Raw genomic sequence first — 21,525 nt, forward strand, 5'->3', positions numbered from 1 at the left:
CACTATACTCCTTCTCTCTCTATATATATATATATGTATTGAATAATAGAGTATTTAGAATACAATATTTTGATGAACATCCTTAAAAATAAGTGTCTGTTTCGTTCTGAACCGTCCCCTTTTATTCTCATGTTTAGTTTACCATCCATCCCCACCTTTCCTCCTAAATGATGAAATATTTCTTTCAGCTTTTGCAAAATTATCTTGACATTGGGGGAAAATGCATTTTAGATATTAGTATTGGAAAGATACAAAATGGAAACGCATCTTTACTGGGATGAATAATAAAATCAAAAGGTTCAAAAAGATCATCATTTCTTCATGAAAAAAATATTAATGCCGATTACATATTTTCTTACCTTTCCAGAATTCAGAGACCCAAACCGATGCACGTTCGTTGTCGATTCCATTCGTCGCTCGTCGTTGAATGTCGGAGTGGGACTGATCATAGAAGTAGAATGCAGAATTTCGGTGTAGCTGCCGTCCACGTAGGTCCTGTACAGTTGGGTAGTGTGATAGGTGGTCCTGTCACCATTCACTTCTGTACCGATGAAGGCCGAAATGATGCCAGATGGATATACGACAGGATCGTTCCGATTATCTGAAAAAAAAAGGGAATTGTTATTGTTTTAACTTCATAAAATTAGATTGAAAGGAAAGATTCAAAATTGTACCTCTATAATATTTAAAAGATATATTAATTAAATTTGATTTGACATTAAAATTGTTTTTGATATTTATTTGCTGATGCAATATGGGTTAATGTTTAGTAATTAATAAATCCTTACCAAAAAATAAAATCTGAAAAAAAAAATTAATGCAATCGACAGTAAAAGGATATATATATATATATATATATATATATATATATATATATATTGTTGCAGACCATTTAAAGAAAAATGAATATAATCCCATAATTTTTGTTTCTTGTATCTTTGAAATCAGAATTATTATTACAGGAAAACAACATAGAAATATTCCCTTTTAAAATTAAAAGTTAACGTTACTAAACATACGAATGGCTTATTTGAAACTATATATTGGAAATGAAGAACATTCCAAATGCAATGATGACATTATTTCGTGAACTAAACTATTTCATAATAAGTAATATTCAAGAAAACTTCTCATGTGAGTCGAAATGTGAAGTGTCTTTATATTTTAATTCTAAAAAAGATGATAATGGAGGCCGAAATAGAAAATGCATTTCATTGTTCAGTACCTTTGTACTATGAGATGAGGCAAAAATATAGAACAGAAAAACCAACACAATTTTAACTGAGTTTTCAGTACTTGAATTTCATTTTAGTGAAATTTAAATGAATGTAAGAAAACTGAATAACATTTTAAATAATTGTAACATTAAGTTTCTTAAAGGCTATTTCCCATTTCTTGTTCATTTTCCTGATACCTGGAAACTTCCAAAAACCTAAGAAACTCTTAAAGTATCATTTTTAATGAGGTTTTTATAATTTAAATTTTTCGCTGAGATATCAAAAAGTGTTTTTAAATTGCAATTCAAAAAGAGCAAATAATTTCGTGATGCAGAGAAACTACTAAATATCAAATGCAAAGTAATAATTTTTTTAGAAATAATCAGATTGAATGAGCCAAACTATTGTCATTTCAATTTAATATGTGTTATATTATCTTTTAATAATTACGATTATATAAGTAATCAAGTCCAAACTGTGTTTAACTATTTCTACCTTACCGTATTTTTCAGTAGAGTGTTTATTTGATTAAAACAATTATAAAGTTTCTTACGAGGATTTCTCCTTCGTCTTTTCTTCATTTCCACTTCGAATGGATCCTCTCCACCAAAGGATTCGGGGCACAGGTGGTTACCTGAATCCTCGCCTGCATTAGAAAAGTACTAGAATTAATATCAGAAAATGTATATTACAAACAGCAGAAATTGCGAATAATATCTTAAAAGGAATTCTTAACGCTATTAGAGTGCAAAACTGAACTGCATTCAAACATTTTTTTTTTTAAATTCCGTAACATAGTGTAAACCGATATTTGATTATTAATCACCGATGGTTCGTGAACTCAATAACAAATAGTGCAGCATGAATATAAGAATTCAACAGAATACAGTACAGTTTTATAAAATATCTGTAGTTCCAATCAACCCAAAAGCTTAAATGGCAATAAACTAAACTGCATTTAAGAACATTATTCATGTATCTTTATCGACGAATTACTTCTATCAAAAAAAGTTAATCATGTACTGTGCAGATATTAAAAAAGAACCAAAACCATAAAATACCAAAAAAAAAAAAAAAAATGGAGAAAATTTAACTTTGGATGGGAAGGAATAACTGGCCAAATGCTATATCTGAGTTGCTGAAATCTTTGAAGATTCACCATAAGATTCAAGGAAAGAATAGCGACCTTTCCCTTCCTTATCTGCAGACACGTTTTTACGGAAAAATTGCAATGAATCCTAAGCTTGTACATCCCCATCATGTTGATATCATTCTTTCATTCATTCTTCTCTTATATTGATTATTTTCAATTTTTTGAACTTTTAGCGTGAAAAGAGAACTAATTTTAATTATTTAAACTATTAAAAATAAAAAGTATTTAAAATAACAAAAAAACATTTTTTAAAAATAATATCTTGGAGAGTGCAGCTACCACTGCATTTATCAATTTAACATATTATAAAATGCTATTAAACATGTCATATATAAGACAAGTCAAACAATTTTCCCGATATTATCTGGCATATTTATGGGAATGAATGAATGAATGAATGAATGAATGAATGAATGAATGAATGAATGAATGAATATCTAACTTGACAGTGTTCGTTATAGCATAAAGCAGATAATGGCACTATGACATTTAATGAGAATTCTCTTTAAAAGTATCGAATTTTTTTAATAGCTAGAATTGTTTTTTGTATTGTTACGTTTTAATGGCTAAATGAAATATTTTTCAATTAAATTCTTCGACTTGCAGTTAAAGAAGTCCTTCAACGCCATTCAGGCGATAGATAATAACTAACAATAAGAAAAATTGCAAAAAAAAAAAGGTATTGTACTGTAACGAAAATGTTTGTGTATTTCTTCTTAACTACCATAGTCAGATTGTTTGGCATTTTTTTTAAATGACAGGTGATTTTTCAACTACAGTAGTCAAACAGTTTGCGAAAATATTTTATTAACAGCATAATTATTTTGGGTAATCATGGGCTGCTTTTTTTAAAAATAGTATTTATCGTAATCATAATTTTAATTAATTAATAATACAGAATATTATTTAAAATTTCATATATGTGGTTAAATTGCGCTAATATTGACCTCTAAAAAATTGTGTAAACTTCTAATGTAATGTTTGAAATTAGAATGCCTGTAAATGCTGTATACATGCCATTTATGATAGGCTCGGCCTTAAAGTCTTATAATCATTTTATTTACATTTCCGGAAGTTTAGTAGAATCATAAGGGTCAAAGAACATTAGAGGATTTCCTGAATGCATTTTATCAACTGGAATGACAACATCTCTACATATAAACGTGCACTCACTTGAAGTATTTAGATGAAAATTATAAAATAATAATTAATTGCGTTGAGTTAAATAGCCTTGTTTAAAATAAAAATCTTTTATTTGAAGACTACATGTTTTTTTTTTATTATTATTTTTTACCTATTTGTAAGCATATAATTATTCAAAGATTTTTTTTTTACAAATATTGGCATCCTGATATACCGTGCTTTATTTCACATTTTAAAATAAAATTGATGATATAGGTTTATATTCAAAGGATACTCACTCGCTCACATATTTAGTAAATACTCAGATATTTAGTAAATAAGAAATGACAATCAGTAAAAGGTAATATCACAGATATATTGATAGAGAAACAAGGGCGATCAAATAGTGTTTTGTATTCTTCCCTCCTCCCCTCCCCCTGAAATTCCAAAATTAAATTTAGTTCAAAATTATTTCAGGTTGTTAGAATTTGAAAAATATTTCTTCTTTTCTTTTGTATATGATATTTATAGAAATATGTTGTTGTTTTTTGTCATCTAATTTTCTATTTCATAATTATTATATCATTTTTATCCCTCGTTTCTGAAATGAAAGATGAGCAATACATTCTGATGGAAAGATAGGTTCTGTTTTTCACAAAAAGGACGTAACCATTATTCAGTTTACAATGGTATATAACAATTGTATAAATACAGAGACTAAGTTATGTAGGGAGAATTGGCAAAGTGGGCGCTAAAACTTCTATTCATTGGTATCACTTTAGAGGTTCTTGAATTAGTAAGTAACATGATAAATTTCAATAAATGTCTTTAGCTGTCAGTCAAATTTTAGCTTAAGTACCAAAAATATAATCGCATTACTTATCTTGGGGGGAGGAGGGGGATATAATTTTCAGCTCCATTACTGATTATCGAATATTATTCTCAAAAACTTTAAAACCCACATAACACAAGACTTACCTTCATCTGAACCATCTTGACAATGTTTTATGCCATCGCCTACTTTATTTCTCTCTATACACCTGGGAAGACCACACATACAGCGATGCATGCCATCTGGACACTCTGCATTAAAAAAAAAGACAATTCTTATTACCATTCAAAGATAACAAAGCCAAATAAATTTATATACACGAAACCATCTTATTCGCTTTTATCCCGATTATGGTTAATTTTATTATCAAAAAAGCCTTGCTCAGTTTCTTGTATTACTAATTACATTGAAATAATATCTGACTAATATTGGCATTTAATAAATTTTAATAAACCATCTAGATTTCATTCCTTAATTAATGAACACATTATTTTTATTCTTTAATTAATTACATAAAATGCATTGCTTGTTTGGCTTCTTGGAAGGAAACATCTATCTGATTGGGTACTGCTACATATATATCATCCTATTACTTGACGAGTTAGGCTTTATATGTAATGTGATTGAATAGCACTAGATGGCAGCACAGTATTGTTGTTAACGGTAATTTTTTAATTACCTTACTGATCTTAGGTTGAAAACAAATGTCTCCTCATTCTTATTCAGCTGCTATAATTTGTAGATGGGTACAATTTTAATAAAAGTTTTATTAATACAATTGTAAGTGTGTGTTTTCTCGCCATCTGCGGAATTCTTTCAAGTAAATTCTGTTGCCTTTTTGGACTTAGCGCATAAAGCAAGAGTTCTACAGTGTTTAAGTCTCGGGAAAAATGTACAAAAATTAAAAAAGAAAAATAAATAATGAGTCATATTATAAAAATTATATGTGTGATTCATTCATTAGCTCAGAATCATCAATTAAGATATCACAGATTCAAACACACCAGCAAGAAGCCAGTTTAACTCTTTTATTTTTTCCCATCCTTTTTAAAAATACTTTTCTTTATTTCAAAAGAATCAAAATGTGTCGATTAGCTACAAACGAATGATTAAAAGAATTCAATTGGGTAAAATTACAATACAGATCAAAAATCAAAATTTTCCGAAAAATTTTATGTTTTTCTGGTATTTTTCAAATCTTTGAACCAAAATGGCAGAATTATGAATGACTTTCAGAACTTGAATGATTTATGTAGAACCCACGCAGTTCAGTATTCTCTATATCTCATTCAGTAAAAGAACTCTTGATTATTTTCTTTCAGAAACCTGGTTTTTCACAACAATGTTTTCAAAAAAAACATTTTCAAAATATTTACACTAATAAAAAAAACTACTTGTAAAGATTTTTATTTATAATTTCTGATATTTCTAATATCATCTGAATATATTCTATATAGATCATTTAGGTTCTTTACAATACATTTTTGACCATATCTTCCAAATTTAATAACATTTTCTTTTCTTTTAACTTTTTTTAATTTTGCAGAAAACTGTTTTTAGAAATTTAACTTTTAAATATATTGTAAAGAATCATCGAAAGTTTTTTTTGTAGTTTCGAAAGTGAAAAAACAAGACTTTATTAACAATATGAGATTGGTAAAAGTTTTGAAAGGTCGCATAAGTGCCATTATTTAATAGAGCGTGAAGCATTTCTTTTCTAATAGATCTTTAGAGGAAAACCACAGAAATGTTTCCTTTTTTATTTTGGCATAAAAGATACTGTAGCATGAAAGAACAGATTCTTATCACTGAAAAATAGTAACCCCAAATTAAAGAGCACAATGAAGCCTGGCAAATAACAAAGCATCTTATAAAGCAAATTTTATAGCTTTCTGTTTTCATTAGAAATTGGCTTGCTATGATAATTCACCGTTTATTGGATGTCAGAAGTAATTTTTTTTTTTTTACTGTTTTACTTGTGCAGTGATAAGCAAACAGTGTGTAAACCGTATTTCTAAAGTAAACATAAATTGTTCTGCTCTTCAAGAACACCTAATAAAGAAACTTAATTGGAAAAAGTATTGTCATTTAGAAATTTAAAGGAAAAGTGGACGTTTCATTACTTTAGATATGCCTGCTCATTTTATAGATTTTGTGAAACAATACATTATAATATTTCATGCCTTTTAGCTCAAAAATTTTGAATAGAATATAATAGTTATTAGATGTCATTTAAGCATATTGCAATAATTCTTATACACTAAAAAATAAATTATGTTTAAGAATATAAATTTTTGCAACAAAGCAAAGTTCTAGGCTTTAATCTATCATAATGCAGAGGGAAATGAAACTCATATCCTTACAGACGAATGCGGAAACGGCACATGTATAGTTTTGAATATATTATTATCAGAATCCAATAAAATGCATAATGATAAATGTATTCAAATAATATTTACTTATCATGTTGATCCATAATAGCAACAAATTCATGGTAAATTAATAAATAGAATTATGAATTGAAAGCTTGCTGCATTATTGTACCTTGCTGTTCTAATACAATTAAGAAAAAATACATTTCTGGTGAGAAAGACATATACTCTATGATTTATAGTGATCTGGTTTCAATATAAAGCTGCATGAAAATAGATTAAAAGGCAGATTTGAATATTTTATTTTAAGGCCATTGGAGTTTATTTACTTTTTTTTGCACGGTTTGTCAATCGCCAAATGTTTGCTAAAAAATGCGTTTTTGAAAAGGTGAGTTTATCATTAATAAATCCGTATCGTAATGAAAATGTAAAAATAAGAAGATAGAAGCGAACATTCTGGTAAAGTGAGGTTCTAATAAACATAATACGAAAAGAATGCTCCGTCACGCTTGTTACCAGCTTAATGACAATATCACTGTCAAGTCACACTCGAGTGACGAAACAATTAAGAACGAAAACGATTGAGTTTATTTGAACAGTTTGTTGATCATGTCATTTGAATAATAATACAGCGACAAATGATAATATCAAGAATGAATTAATACACAATTATAAAATTCCTTTTAGCTTCGTAACTAATTGTTCGTTTATTTAACCTCCTCATTGACAAGCTTCATTTCAGGTGCATCATCAGCTCTGAAGAGGTTAAAAGAGATTCAAAACGCAATCGTTATATTTAAACATAAATTTTAGAAACATTTAATCTAATATATGTAATATTTAATTTCAGAATTATTTTCATGATTATTATTTCCATGTGTCCTTAAATAAATTTTGCATCGTTGGCATGATATTGAATTTTGTTGCAGATGGAGATTTAAGTTCGAAATGTTTCGAAGCAAAATACTAAAATTCTGTGAACCCTGCAATACAAGACTTTGAGAATTGTTTTACATTTCGCATCTTTATTTGATGAAAATTTTTTTAAAGGAGCTATATTTACTGTGGTCTGTAAGATTCTATCTGAAAATGAACTTAGATGCGGAGGAAGTATTCAGAATGGATTGAAACGGGTGGGTGCCTGAAACTGGCTTTTTTTGTAAACTGCCTGACTATATTTAACAGAAAATTTCTCTAAACATAAAAGAATTTTTTTTTTTGGAAAAGCAAAAGAAAGTAGTTGTTTATACAAGCACGGAAAAATTCTCTAAATTTTAAAAAATTTAGAGAATAAAATTTAAATTTTTTTTTCAAGGTGCAAATTGATTGACACTGTCTGAGAGTAACTTTTAATTGATTTTCGAATTTTTGATTTTTTTTTTCTCTTTCAGTGCAATAACAAAACTTTTGTACTGGACAACTACTAGGTATTTAATTTTTAGTTTTCAGTGTATCTAGAATTACCATTGGATATTTCTCGCATTTTCTTATATTATAATTTCCACCATATTTGCAAAATAGGCTTTTGATTTGAAAATAATTATGAATGAAAAAAAAAGGCATATTAAAAATCAATTCTTAAGACTCACAAAAATGATAAATAAATATGAAATTAGAATGAAAAATAGAATGGGCAAGTTTGAAAACGTTTTTGAATCGTGCTGGATGAACCCTCCAGCTGTTTACCCCGTGATTTCCGCGGGTTGAGAATCTGTCCATTTTCTATTGCATCCCGCGTTTTTTTGCAGTTTAGAGTGTTTATTTTTACAATCACAGAATTTTTATATCATATTATTGTTGTGTAACATATAGTATCTGTCCACTTTGTTTGCAAAATATTTGAACTTTCTTGCAAACATCGTATCTAAATAGCGATTTTAAAATATTACTCAGTCAGAGGACTAAAACCATACGACTGATCACTCCTTAAGCAACAGATTTAATAAGTGATATTGTCTGAAATATTTCTTTAAAAAGATTCGCGTCTCTATTTTTTTCTATAATGCTGATTAAATTAAAATTATGCTGATGGGACTTATTCCCTTGCCTTATCCATATCGTTTTTCTAATGTTCAAATGCTCTGCATATCGAAATAAATATAAAAAGCATATAAAAGGGATAAAAAGGGATTTTAAATGCTCTGCATATAAAAGGGATACTGCCAAATCAATCGATCAAACTGTGCAATAATATCAGTGAGAATGATCTCTCCTCCGTAACCTGATGGTTAGCCGTCACTATCTTGCACCACTTTTCGCCAGATCTCGCTAAGTGTCCCACTTTTACCTTCGGCCGATTCCCACTGGGACAAACAGTCGTCTCGAAGTATAAAGACCTGCCACTTCCTCGCTGGCATTCACTGAAAAACTGCCCTTCGGCAGTGAAGGAAGAAGGAATCGATACTGCATATTAAAATATGGGTTAACGAATTTGTCATCGTGAAAGCGGATTCGTCTTGCCGTCGTTGCGTTTGCCGGCGTGATCTGGTCTGGCTGTGATGTGACGGATTCTGTCGCTTTCGTAAATGCCTTCCTCGTCGAGGTACAATAAAACGTTTTCATTCACGGTCTGTTGAAAATGCATTTACATAGTTGTAGGTATTATGGTTTTAATTCGGAGTATTTGGGGGAAAAGTCGATGTTTTGACTTCCAGAGAATTGATGTTTGTCAGACAGAAGCTATAAATCATTGATGACATTCAAAGGACAGTAACCTTGCCCTACATGATAATAAAAAATAAAATTGTATATAATTAAATAGTTTTTACACGCGTAGTAATATCAATCAATGTTATAGTTTGCTCTTGTAGCATTTCATTCGTTGAATGACGTTGAATACCCGTTTATCCAGCCAGTTAGAAAAAATTATAAAATTTGGAGGTAAAAATCAAATTTCAGCTTTACACATTTATAATTCAATATTTTGCAATGCGTTTATTTGTTTTATTAGCAATTAGCTAATTTACATATATTATATTATTAAAATATGGAATACATTATTTCCACTAAATGCACTTTTAAAAGAGTAAAATTATAAAAAGAAAATCTATCTTTGCATAGTTATTCTTACTGACATTTTTAAAATAGCCATTAATAAATTCATCAAATTTTGCTTTAAATGAACTTCAGATGTATATTCTAAATATATCATATATAATCAAGTTTTCCTCGGTTTATTTTCATTTAAAAACCAGACACTTGTTAATAATATAAATTAATTCAGATTCTGTTTGGGGAAAGGATTAAAAATGTCAAATTGTTCAAAGATGAATACATAAAAAAAATAGTTTAAAGATAAATATAACCCTAATCGAATGTTTAATTCTACAAAGAACAATAAATGCTTCGTACAATTGATACAGAAGGCAAATACTACTATTCTGAAGATAAATAATTATCTAAAATCCATCGAAAAACAATTGAAATGAATAGCATAAATCTTTCATTTAGATATGACATTTATATTTCTAATATTCAATACATGAAAATTTCAAAAAACTATTCATCTCAGTTTGCCCCTACTCATGGTCGGAATTTTCATTTTTTGAAACTTCTTTAAGTCTCTTAAATATAAATTGTTTCACTGAACATACTCCACAACATATGTTGTTTTCTTGATTCATAAGGTGCATTTTCTACTAGAATATTCTTAAATAATGCTTTTCCATAGAGTAATATTCGCAAAAATAAATAGAAAGACATTAACTCCCAAAATATCAAACTAAAGTAAAAGTTGGAAGCAATATTTAAATCTCAAAACCTAGAATATTTTTGCAATTCCTACTTTTTCGCACACAACGTAGGATAAACAAAAAAAAGTGCTGTTAATGTCAAAAAATTCGAGATATACTATACAGATATTTCTGAACTCTCCCAAAACCATTTTTCGAATAATGCACTTTTCTATATCTGCATGATCAATTAAAATCTCAACTAGTTATAAAGACGAAATTCGACGTGTGGTCATTAAATCAATATTTAGATTTTAACCAGATTTAGAACTGAATATATGAAAAAGAAATCTGCTTGTCATTTGGCAGATGTACATGGAAACATGCTTACTCAGTTCGCAACGAGTTTGATGAAGGAAATCTCAATGTAAACTGTTTGACACCGGCATTATAGATAAGTATATAATTTTGGAATGAATTCAGCCTCAGTTTTTTGCTTCTGACTGTCAGTCGAAATGTTTGATCGTGTATTTGTATAGTGCTCTTTGAATACGATTCGGCAATATAGACACAGAAAATATGATAACTGCGTCAAAGTTGGTGATATATATCATATTCTGGATAGAATTGTTCAACTATAAGATATTTTATTCCAAAAAGAGTATATTCAATTCTCTTCAATATATGATGAAGTCAAATATAAAATAATGAATTGTGCAACTGTAAGAAATTTTTATTCCAAAATGAATAACCGATTCTCTTCAATATATGATGTTAAGTTAAATACAAAACATTTCATATCATGAAAATATACTTGAAGGTCGATATGAAAATATTAGCCAATTTTTTTTTCTTTTTCTTTCTGATATGCGAAGTATGGAGAAAGTATTGTAATCATTAAAAAATTTTTGAAGGTCGATATGAAAAAATTTGAAATTTTTTTCTTTTTCTTTCTGATATGCGAAGTATGGAGAAAGTATTATAATCATTAAAAAATTTTAATTCGTGGTTTTGACAAATCTACCCGTGTTTTAGACCTCCCTGACTTCGTAAGACAGATTTTTGGTGTTTTGCCTGTCTGTGACAAAGATAATTCAAAAATGCTTTGATCTAGATAGATAGATTGGATATGATATATGGTTTTGGCGCCAAATTTATATATTTCTGGCAAATGTTGAGCAAAATTCATTGAGTTCTCTTTATCAGGTTTATATATGACTATATGTTAGCATAACTGTGAAACAGAGAGAAATAGCAAAATAGGTTTCGGTACACAGATTTAACATTCGTAGTATAGACACCTATCAAATTTTGGGCCAAATCCAATAAAGGTTTGTCCGTCTACCAGTCTGTACTTTCGAAAGCATGTAAACACAATAATTAAAAAAACCATTATGTTTAAAATATATCAAATTTGTTTTGTGATTTTGTAACTACAAATGAGGGCCTGTGTCAAATTTTGGTTTCAAGCAGTTGAGAAAAATATGCCTAAAACACAAATTCGAGTTTCAGATGCCATTCATCACATGCCGGAAATGAACCGCCAAAACTCTCGCCAAAGAGCACACAATAGTAAAAAATGCTGAATTCAAGCCAAAGGTAAATATTTTATAACTATTGTACGCCAATGTCATGCAAAGTGTTCTCTTCCTTATTCAAGGTCTAAAATTTGTTGTGTGGAAAATAATATCTTGATTAAAGTGCATACGAGAAAGTTTTGAGATCACTATCACTGGTTTAATATTATGTTAATTAAAATAAAAACGAATCTTAAAATATGCGTGTGTTATCAACAATTTTTATCAAGTACATTTACTTTATTACAAAGTACAATTCCTGCAAAAAAATTCAATCAACCGTGACGAATTGCAATTCATTCAGATGTCTTTCATTAGGACCCCTTTTCTACATAAACTCAGACGTAAGTAAATGATACAACAATCGTTTATTTTGACTTAAGAATGCAAACAGCAACAAAAAGTTGCTGTTTGCCTCCGAAAAGAGAGTTGTTTGAATGGAAAAATAAAAGAAACAGTTTTATCCTCACACAATGCAAAATGAAACAAAATAAGTATATGAAGTTTGCATTCACAGAGCGAACAGAAAGCGATTTCACTTAAATTCACTTTCGTTAGCATTCTATGTAAAAGCGAATGATGCTTTTTACATAGAATGCTAACAGAAATGTTTTATTCAGAGTCTGCTCGTGTTTGCTCAACTTCCTTCATTAGAAAGGACGTTCCTTTAAGGCATACATATTCTTAATAAGTTCAAAATTCTCCTTTGAAAGGCCTTATTTGAAAGTGAACAAAAAGAGAGAGTTGTCATCGCATCACAGTATTCAGAACGACAAGATTCTATTTTAATCAAGCTTATTAAGGAGAGAATTTGGTTTATTTACGTGTTGCAGATGAAGGAAACGATGGAGCGCCAACTGATTTTAATAACCGTTTCCACTTCCCCTTCCTCGTCCATAATCCTACAGTGGGTTTGTACAGGAGGAATATTTAAATTCCTTTTATGACAGAATTTAAATCCAAATAATTATTCACAAGTGTGAAATCTGTGTCACTGAAGCTAGAAAACCTTTAATGATTTCAGAAAATGCGTACATATTTTGAAAGATTTATTTAAGGAGTGCCATTTTTGCATGCAAAGAGTTCACTACCTCGATGGAAGCTGTAGAAAAATATTCATCTAATTAAAATGAATGCATAATGAGATACAGTAAGGGAAAATTACTCTTTAAGAGGAGGAAAATAAATACTATTTGTTGAATATTGTTTAAAATGAAAAAAAAAAAAAAAATTTCTTTTCAAAAATTTACTAACTATTAGTTTTGATGTTGAAATAAGAAAGACTTGAATGGATACAATGCACCGTGAATCATACTAATAGCTGTTGTAACTTATTGCCTGTGTCATTTACTTCTTTATTTAAAGTATGTGTAAGATATTAAATAAAATATTTTCTTTTATTAAAATGCAAACTAGATAATTTGCATCATGAAATGCCATGTGATATAGGGGATTCATTTTGGATATGACACATAAAGATTCTATATTATTAAATAAAATATTAAATAAATGAAGGCATTATTTTTCGTCAATTAAATATTTCAATTTACCTAAATCCAATTTTTTAAAAAATAATATAGGTATTATTTTCTTGTAAACTATACCTAAACATTTATATATTTATCTTTCTAGTACTTCTTAACGCCATGAATACATTAATAAATAGGAGAAAAATATTTATAAAACAAATATTATTATAATTTAAACTGGGGCCACTGGGGCGTAGTGGCAAGGTCTCGACTTTGGAGTCGGAGGGTTTTAGGTTTGAGACCAGATTCCACCAAAGAACCGTCATGTAAGCGAGACTGGTGCACGTTAAAACTTTCGGGCCCAAACGTCCTCCCTCTAGTGTGGTATGGACGTTTAGAGAGAGGCGCCAGCTCAGGTGTCGCCCTTATCATCTGACCGAGGTTCAAAATGACTAGGGTCCGTTCCAAAGTAATCCTAAGTAATTAATTTGCTGTAAACCTGGACGTTAATATAACTAAACATTAGGGGATTCATTTTGGTTATTGCATTTAAGGATCCTATATTATTAAATAAAGTACTAAATAAATTAAGACATTATTTTTCATCATTTAAATATTTGAAATGACTTTAATTTAAATTTTACTAAAAACAGAATGAGTATTATTTTCTTTAAACTATTCTTAAATATTTACATATTTATATTTTAGTACTCCTTAAAAACACGAAAACGTTAAAAAAATATGAGAATTTTTTAATAAAATTATTAAATATTAATATTAAAAATTTATTAGTTATTATATTATAATTTATTTAAATATTAAATAATATTTTAAATAATGATAAAAATTGTATTCGTGTCATTTGTTTGCAATTTATTGTAATGTTGATCTTGAGATTACCGAGGATTGCTCAACGTTTAATATAAAACAAGCTACGTGTTTCATAATTTTATGTTTTCCACTTTGTTGCATCTGGGCAGGTCTGAATTCCAAAGCTAGTCTGATATTTTATACACGAGATTCCAGTGTAAATTTGGGAAATTTCACCGCCTTTGAGAAGTTCGAACTTGAACTGTCATTTTCCGATGCAATATGCCTTAAGATAACACAAAATCGGAAACACAAGTCAATGTCAGCCCTTGTATAGAAATTCAGTTTTTTCAGCATTTTTATATGAATGCAAAATATGAGGACATGCGAATTCTTCAGCGCTCTTCTTATATGCAAAATGATCAGTTCACATTCCGAAATATCCGATACAAGCCTTCAAGTTCGAAATGCGGATATATTTCACGATGAAATCGTACTATGTTCTTGAATCTCAAAAGGGGATTTCTATGTAAAAGATACGGAAAGTCATTTGCAGATTCCTGTAAAAGAAAACCGATATGTGTTCATTCTACTTACGGGGAAGAATGATATTGTTTAATATTTTGGGTTATACATTGTTTATTTTTAAACTAGAAATATATGTATTCAAAATGACACACATTACGATGGATGTGCTTTCCTAAGTGCTGAAAATTCTAAACATTCATAGTTATTCTGATATTTTAGGTTAATAATTAGTACTCTGGGTTATAAATGAAAACAGAAGGAGTTATTACCCGAAACCTTTTCGGGTAATTCTAATAACTGGATTAATTCTCTAATAAATGTATTTGTACATTATCAATCGCAAGCGACTGGTGAACAATACTTACGAAAAACTTATTGCCTGAGATCTTCGGAGATTAGAACTGAGATGCAGTTAATACATAAGTACCATAAAACGAAATGTGTTTTTGGACAAAAACTGGACATAAAGCTAAAATTATAGTTTAAAATGTTACACACTTACTTTCATACATTTAACTGTTTGCTCATTTGCGTTATCAATTCATTCAATTTCTTCAGTTAAGCTATATTAACGTCTTGTTTTAAAGCAACACTAGGCTATTTCGGGATGGACCTTGTCATTTTGACCCGCGGTCAGACGCCAGAACTGGCAACCCTTCTTCAAACATCCACACCACACCAGCGGAAGGGCGTTTGGTCCAGACGGATTTAACGTGCACCAGTCCCGCTTACACGATGATTCGTCGGTGGAATCGGGTCTCGAACCTCAAGCCCCTCCTTTCCGAAGCCGACATCGTACCATCAGGTCACTTCAGCCCAGATTTGAGCTATCGAATTTACATGTTTGTGAAAGGGCAGATATATAGAAAATCATATATTTGATTCCAAATTTAAAGGATTACTCTTTAGGTATTAAATTTGGCACAAAATTTTATCAGCCTAGCTCTTTTATTTTTAAAGTTATCGTGTTAACTTATATTCGGACAGCCAGACTCGCTGTGAATGGAATTCATGCAAAATTTGAGAGAAATCTACAAATTGGTAAAAAGACTATGCACCAAGTTCTATAGAAAATATTTCACTGAAAATATTTTGGAGTTATCGTGTTTTACAGATAGATAAACAGAATTTTTAAATTGTGTTTTACGGACTCAAAAAGGTCTGAAACATAGAGACTCGTCACAATCTAGATTTTTGAATCTTTTCGAGAATACGATATTTCTATTTGTACCTTACGTGTCAGAAGAAGCAAAAAGAAAAACTTTTTTAAAAGTATTGTTTAAAATGAACCAAAATAAAATATATTTCCTACAAAATTTAAATGCAATTAAAAATGAGGAACACATATCGATTGTTTTCCGCTTCTAATTCATTTAATTTAATTTTCTTTGAACAGAAACATTTGAAACAGACCACTGTAACAGCTTTGTTTAGGTGGAAAAAGGTATCGGAAGTAACATAATTGAAAAAGACGGACAACTTAAATAAATGCGGGTCTTTTTTTCTGTAGTAAAAGGTAATGAAATTTAAAAATTAGGAAATCTGTGAACATCCTTTGTTTCAATTAGTTTTGTTTTGTAAGATTTTATTTTTGAGAACAAAGTTTTGAACAGTGTCAAAACAAACAAACTTTAGTAAAAAGAATGCACACTTCCTTTTTCCCGTCTAGCATTTCTGTATTTGTTTTTTCCTATGTGAAGAAACACTTTTTATCGCGTTGAATTATCCTTATTTCAACACACTTTTGAATAAAATATCTTTCCTTTTCTGATATCTGCCTCAAAAGTTTTCTTAGTCCTTGTATAATTCGAGTTTCCTTATTCAAAAATACACAAATATCTGCATCCTTAATTTGTATTAGGTGAATATAGTATGAAAGTAGTTACATTTATAAAAGTAAAAGGAATTATATATATATAAGTAATTAATAATGTATAAAACGTGCACATATTAATTGATATAAAACTGTATGAACCGCACTTAGCCCCTTGACCTACGAATTTACTTGATTTCCTAATTAGATGACACATCCTATTTCTGGCATTAATTAATATTTCAATTCCTATAATAATACTATATTGGCATTTTAGACACTGAAGCGATTGAAAGAAACTTTTGCATTGTAAATTACTTGATATTTTTACTTAATCTAGATTTAAAATTAAAAACTCAATCATTCGATAGGCGAGGCAAACTTGATGGGGTTAAGGGAATATTTGGTTTGGAAATCTGGAATGATTCTATGTAACTTTGGAAAGCAAAATATTAGAATTATGCAATATTTAAAAAAATACATTCTGCGTACTTTTTTTAAAATTTGGAATGCTAAATGAAAAAAAAAAATTGTAATAGAAAAAATAAGGAGCGTTATACGTGATAGTCGAAACAAACAAATAAATATATAGTAAAATATTTATTTATTTGACAGTTTTTTAAAAAAATTTCTTTATCCATTCAATCCATGTAATATTATGTATCAAATACTTTATTTTCAGATTATATGACCAAATCTAAATATTATATAGTTTTTAAACATTATTTAAAACAAAATTCACGATTCCACGAATTTTAATGTTTACAGAAATTAGTCGCAATTAGGTTTTTTTTTAATCGTATATTATTGCAAAATAAATATTTCACCTTATAGTGGTTAGAACAGAAATTGTGGCCAAAATTTAAATATTTTTTTATATTATTTTTGTAATTAGCTAATCAATTTGCACATTGTGAAATATCATTCAGCACTTTATAATTCATTTTTAACATATACTGAATTTTTGAAACTAAGAAGTTTCTACATACGACTGATGATTACTACCACGTGACTAGTCTTAACAAATAATACTGAAATAAATGCCATGTAAATGAAATGGATAGGCTCCATTTCTTGTAAAAATGTCCGTTTTTAGAGTAAACTTTATTTCCCGCTCAGCCCGCCATGTCAGATTGAGCCCTGGGGAACAAAGACACTCCTTAACTGACCATCGACAGTTCCTCGTCCCTAGGGTCTGATGTTCTTGTTATCTGTCAATACTCTAACATGTGGAACAATTTCGTTTCCTCCTATAAAAAGTTCTCACTAACCCCAGGTGCAAGTTCAACGGCATTTAAACACCCAGAATTCAGGCCATCAGGTAACAGTGAGGCCGTTAATGATTGCCTGGCAGGCATTCGGTTATCCCGTTTGGATTCGAAAAGTGGACCATTAGTCAGTTCTGACTACATGGGAAAAGAAAGCGAAAGGCGTTGGTGTTATCAGATCTCGACTGATTAGGGGATGGAATGTTTCTGCTAACCAGCGAGGAGGAGGAAGTGTGCCATGGAGAGGGAAATGAATAGGCTTATTATGAAACGAATCATTTCGTTTTAACTTGCATTTTAAACGCTTACATTGTTATCTCGGTGAAAGAAATTTATGGTTCCATTTTTAAATGAATAAATTCGTAGCAATCTTTCACTGTAAGGCTACATTTATAGCTTATTACAGTTAATTAGGCCATAATATTTTGAACTTTATATTTCATGTGTTAAAATACAAACGAATGTTTTTAATAAGATAGATTAAAGTGTGGTACAATAAATTAATGATGCTCGTTAAAGCAAAGCCAATAGCATCATAAAACTTTTCTATTCATAATTTGTTTTGTGCGAATGAGGAATAAAACTCTAATTATGAAATAAAAGTATAAAATGATAAAATAAATACAAAAGTCTTTACTTGCAGTTAAAACTCATGGTTATTTTTTACTTAAATGGCCCGAGTCGCAAAGAATGCATTTTAAAATTTGAAATGCACGAATAAGCCTTCCTTGAAAGTTAGAATTCATATATTTAAAGATAAACCGTTTTATAAAAATTTAAAAGTCGCTTGAACGACTATAAAAACTGTAAAAAAATGAGATCCATAAAATTTTTTATTACACTAGACAGATTTCAGCTATTTTGAAAATAGCAAATAATTGTGGAATGACTCATTGTACTTACATCTTTGTTGTAGAGCAAGTGCTGTCTTTTCTTAGAAATTACTAAATTTGATAATTTATATAATTCGATACAATGACTTGTTCATTTTTTTACGTATAGTTAAAATATTTATTAATTATTGAATTTCATAGGGTTGTTGTCGGAAAATGAAAAAATAAACTTATTACATTGTGGTTAAATGTTCAAATGAAAGCATTTTACCCTAAATCGTAAAAAATGTTGTAGATTCTTTGAAAAATATAAAAATTCTGAAAGAAATACTTAGACAAATTACATAGTAGATCTCAAAAACTCATTAAAGCAAGTATTTTGTGCTTTCAACTATTACATTTTTCCTAAACATTTGCTCAAAACGAATCTTCTTTGTCATTTTAGTTTGCTAGCATAGAAAATCTTTTGAAATCATTTTTGTCAATGCAATGTTTCTTAATATTTCTTTAAAAAGCTAATTTTCCAGAGAAATGTTGCCGGGTATTAAATAACTTGAATAAATATATGGTTTAGGAACCCATTTTGATTTCCTAAATATAATCTTGTTATATTCTTTGTAAGAGGCATAAGTCTTTTATTTTCGTTGGAAATGAAAGTCTGAAACTTACTTGTTAGGTACTCTTAAAATTCTTACGTATTCTAAAGACGTATTTTCAAAGAGATCTGAAGTTGCTTTACATAACAATAACCAACAATGCATAAAAAAAACCTTCTCTGCTTATTATCCATGTTTGTTTGCTTAAAAACTGTTTACTTTTAAGTTCGAAAATTGCATATTATATTTTTTCAAAGAGTTTATAAGAATATACTGTGAAATGTCACCGATTTCTGCTCTATATTATAGCAAAGTTGTTAACAAAGAGTTGATATCCATCATGCTTGAACTGTTCAAAATCTTTCCAAAAGCTTAAAATAAATAAATTTATATCATCATGAAGGGATCCCAGTTGTCATGTACAACATGGGACGACAAAGGCCTTTTATATAAATAGAAATGATCTTGTTATGTTATACTTTTCTGCCATTTTATGAACAAAAAAAATTGCTTCGAAGTCTTTGAAATGTAATTTATTCGGATGAGGAAATAAAAAGATTTGTTCATTGCGTTTCAGAAACTTTGTCATAAAAAAATCTTTTATTCCATTCATTTTATAGAAAAATTTCAAAATCTCATGGCAAACATTGAAATCAAATACCTTTAATAAAAGATATTTACTTTCCAAGGCGCATTTTCCAAACAAAAGGAATTGATTGAAATGATTCAGCATAGTTTGATGATAATGTAAAGAAAGAAAAATATTTGTCACTTATATCACAACTACTAACAATTCTAAACATACATTTATTTTTAATAATTAAAATAGAATAAAGAAGACTTATCTTTCGCTTGTAATCAACTTGAAAAAAATTGTTTTATGTAAACAAATCAACACTACACCAATGGGAGATTTCGCATTTCATGTAAACAACATTATTACAAGCTTATTAAGCTTGACATTTAAATTGTTTTAAAAATGTTTAGTCATTTTTATATGTTAAGTAAAGATTTAATGAGACTTTAATAAAAAGTAAATCATCTGATATTTTAATCCCTCGTATTTAATTTAAAAACTAAATTTATGTCTTCTCTTTTGATAGACACAAATAATGAATATGAAAGCAAATTTTATTTTCTTAAATAAAAATTAAATTTGCATTATTATTTTACCTGAAAATAATCTTCGGAAAAATGGGAGAAAATCAAAAATCTCAATTTCATATTTACAGATTGTTTTACATTTTGAGATAGAAATTATGATACGAGAAAAAGGTACATGATATGAAATAAAGCTGCACAAAATCTAAAAATATATTACCAAGCTTCTTAATTGTAAAGGAGAAAAACGGAAAATGAATTTTAAAATGTCATTGAGCATTCTTACTTAAAAAGGATTCTTAGATAGTTGAACGGCCGCTTTAACAATTATCACTTAGACGAACATTCTTTAAAAGTTAATAGGAACAAATTTCGTCGATATAAAACTGGCCAAGTTTCTATCTATAATTCACAAATCTCTATACTATAATCTCTTTATTATCTATAATTCCCACATCTCTATACTATAATTTCACAAAAAAATGCAGTAGCATATGTTATAATATCATGTTCAAAATATTTAATCTCAATTAATTGAAATTAAAAATCTATATTGATCTGTCTTCAGTCTCTCAATCGCAAATTCTCATGTTACAAAAATGAAATTCCGAAAAAAAAAATCATTCCTGCATTGTTTTAATTTTTTTCGAATAAAATGGAGTATTTGTATCCTGCATCAAATTACAAACCTTCTACTTTTAAATCAGTCATTTAATCAAAGTAACAATTAATCCAAAGGATAAAAGTAATTTGAATGCATATAAATATTTCCAGTAACCTTTACTGTTTAGTATGGTTTGAAATATCAATAACCTTCCATGTGCTTGATTCAAGATTTCAACAGGTTGATAATAAGGCTATTTTTTTTACTATATCCCATAAAATTGCAGAATTTTTTTTCTATTATAGCTTTGACTTATATTATACTATTATTGAGCAGTCAAACCGTTTTTAGATTGACTCAAAATTTGTTAAGTATCCACACTATGGATATTAAATTTGTGTACCGAATTTTATTCATCTAGCTCTCTTCGATTTCTAATTATCATGTTAACTTACATTCAAACAGCTGGGTAGATGGATTTCTGTAATAATTTTACTAAATTTGGCAAAACTATACACATTTGATATAAAAACCATATGCCAAATTTCATCTGCCTTTT

General features: G+C 28.9%; 1 protein-coding gene across 1 annotated transcript in view; it reads right to left on the minus strand.

Moving 5' to 3' along the window:
- The window catches only part of LOC129963851 (mucin-17-like), a 155,218-nt gene that overhangs the window by 38,832 nt on the left and 94,861 nt on the right, over positions 1-21,525 (minus strand). The window contains exons 3-5 of the mRNA XM_056078427.1: positions 4,471-4,575; positions 1,771-1,863; positions 360-601 (exon numbers count right to left, since the gene is read on the minus strand). Of these exons, the coding sequence (XP_055934402.1) occupies positions 360-601; positions 1,771-1,863; positions 4,471-4,575 (440 nt within the window). The remainder of the gene's footprint in view (positions 1-359; positions 602-1,770; positions 1,864-4,470; positions 4,576-21,525) is intronic.

This window comes from Argiope bruennichi, chromosome 3, assembly GCF_947563725.1.
Source record: "Argiope bruennichi chromosome 3, qqArgBrue1.1, whole genome shotgun sequence".
Lineage (NCBI taxonomy): Eukaryota > Metazoa > Arthropoda > Arachnida > Araneae > Araneidae > Argiope > Argiope bruennichi.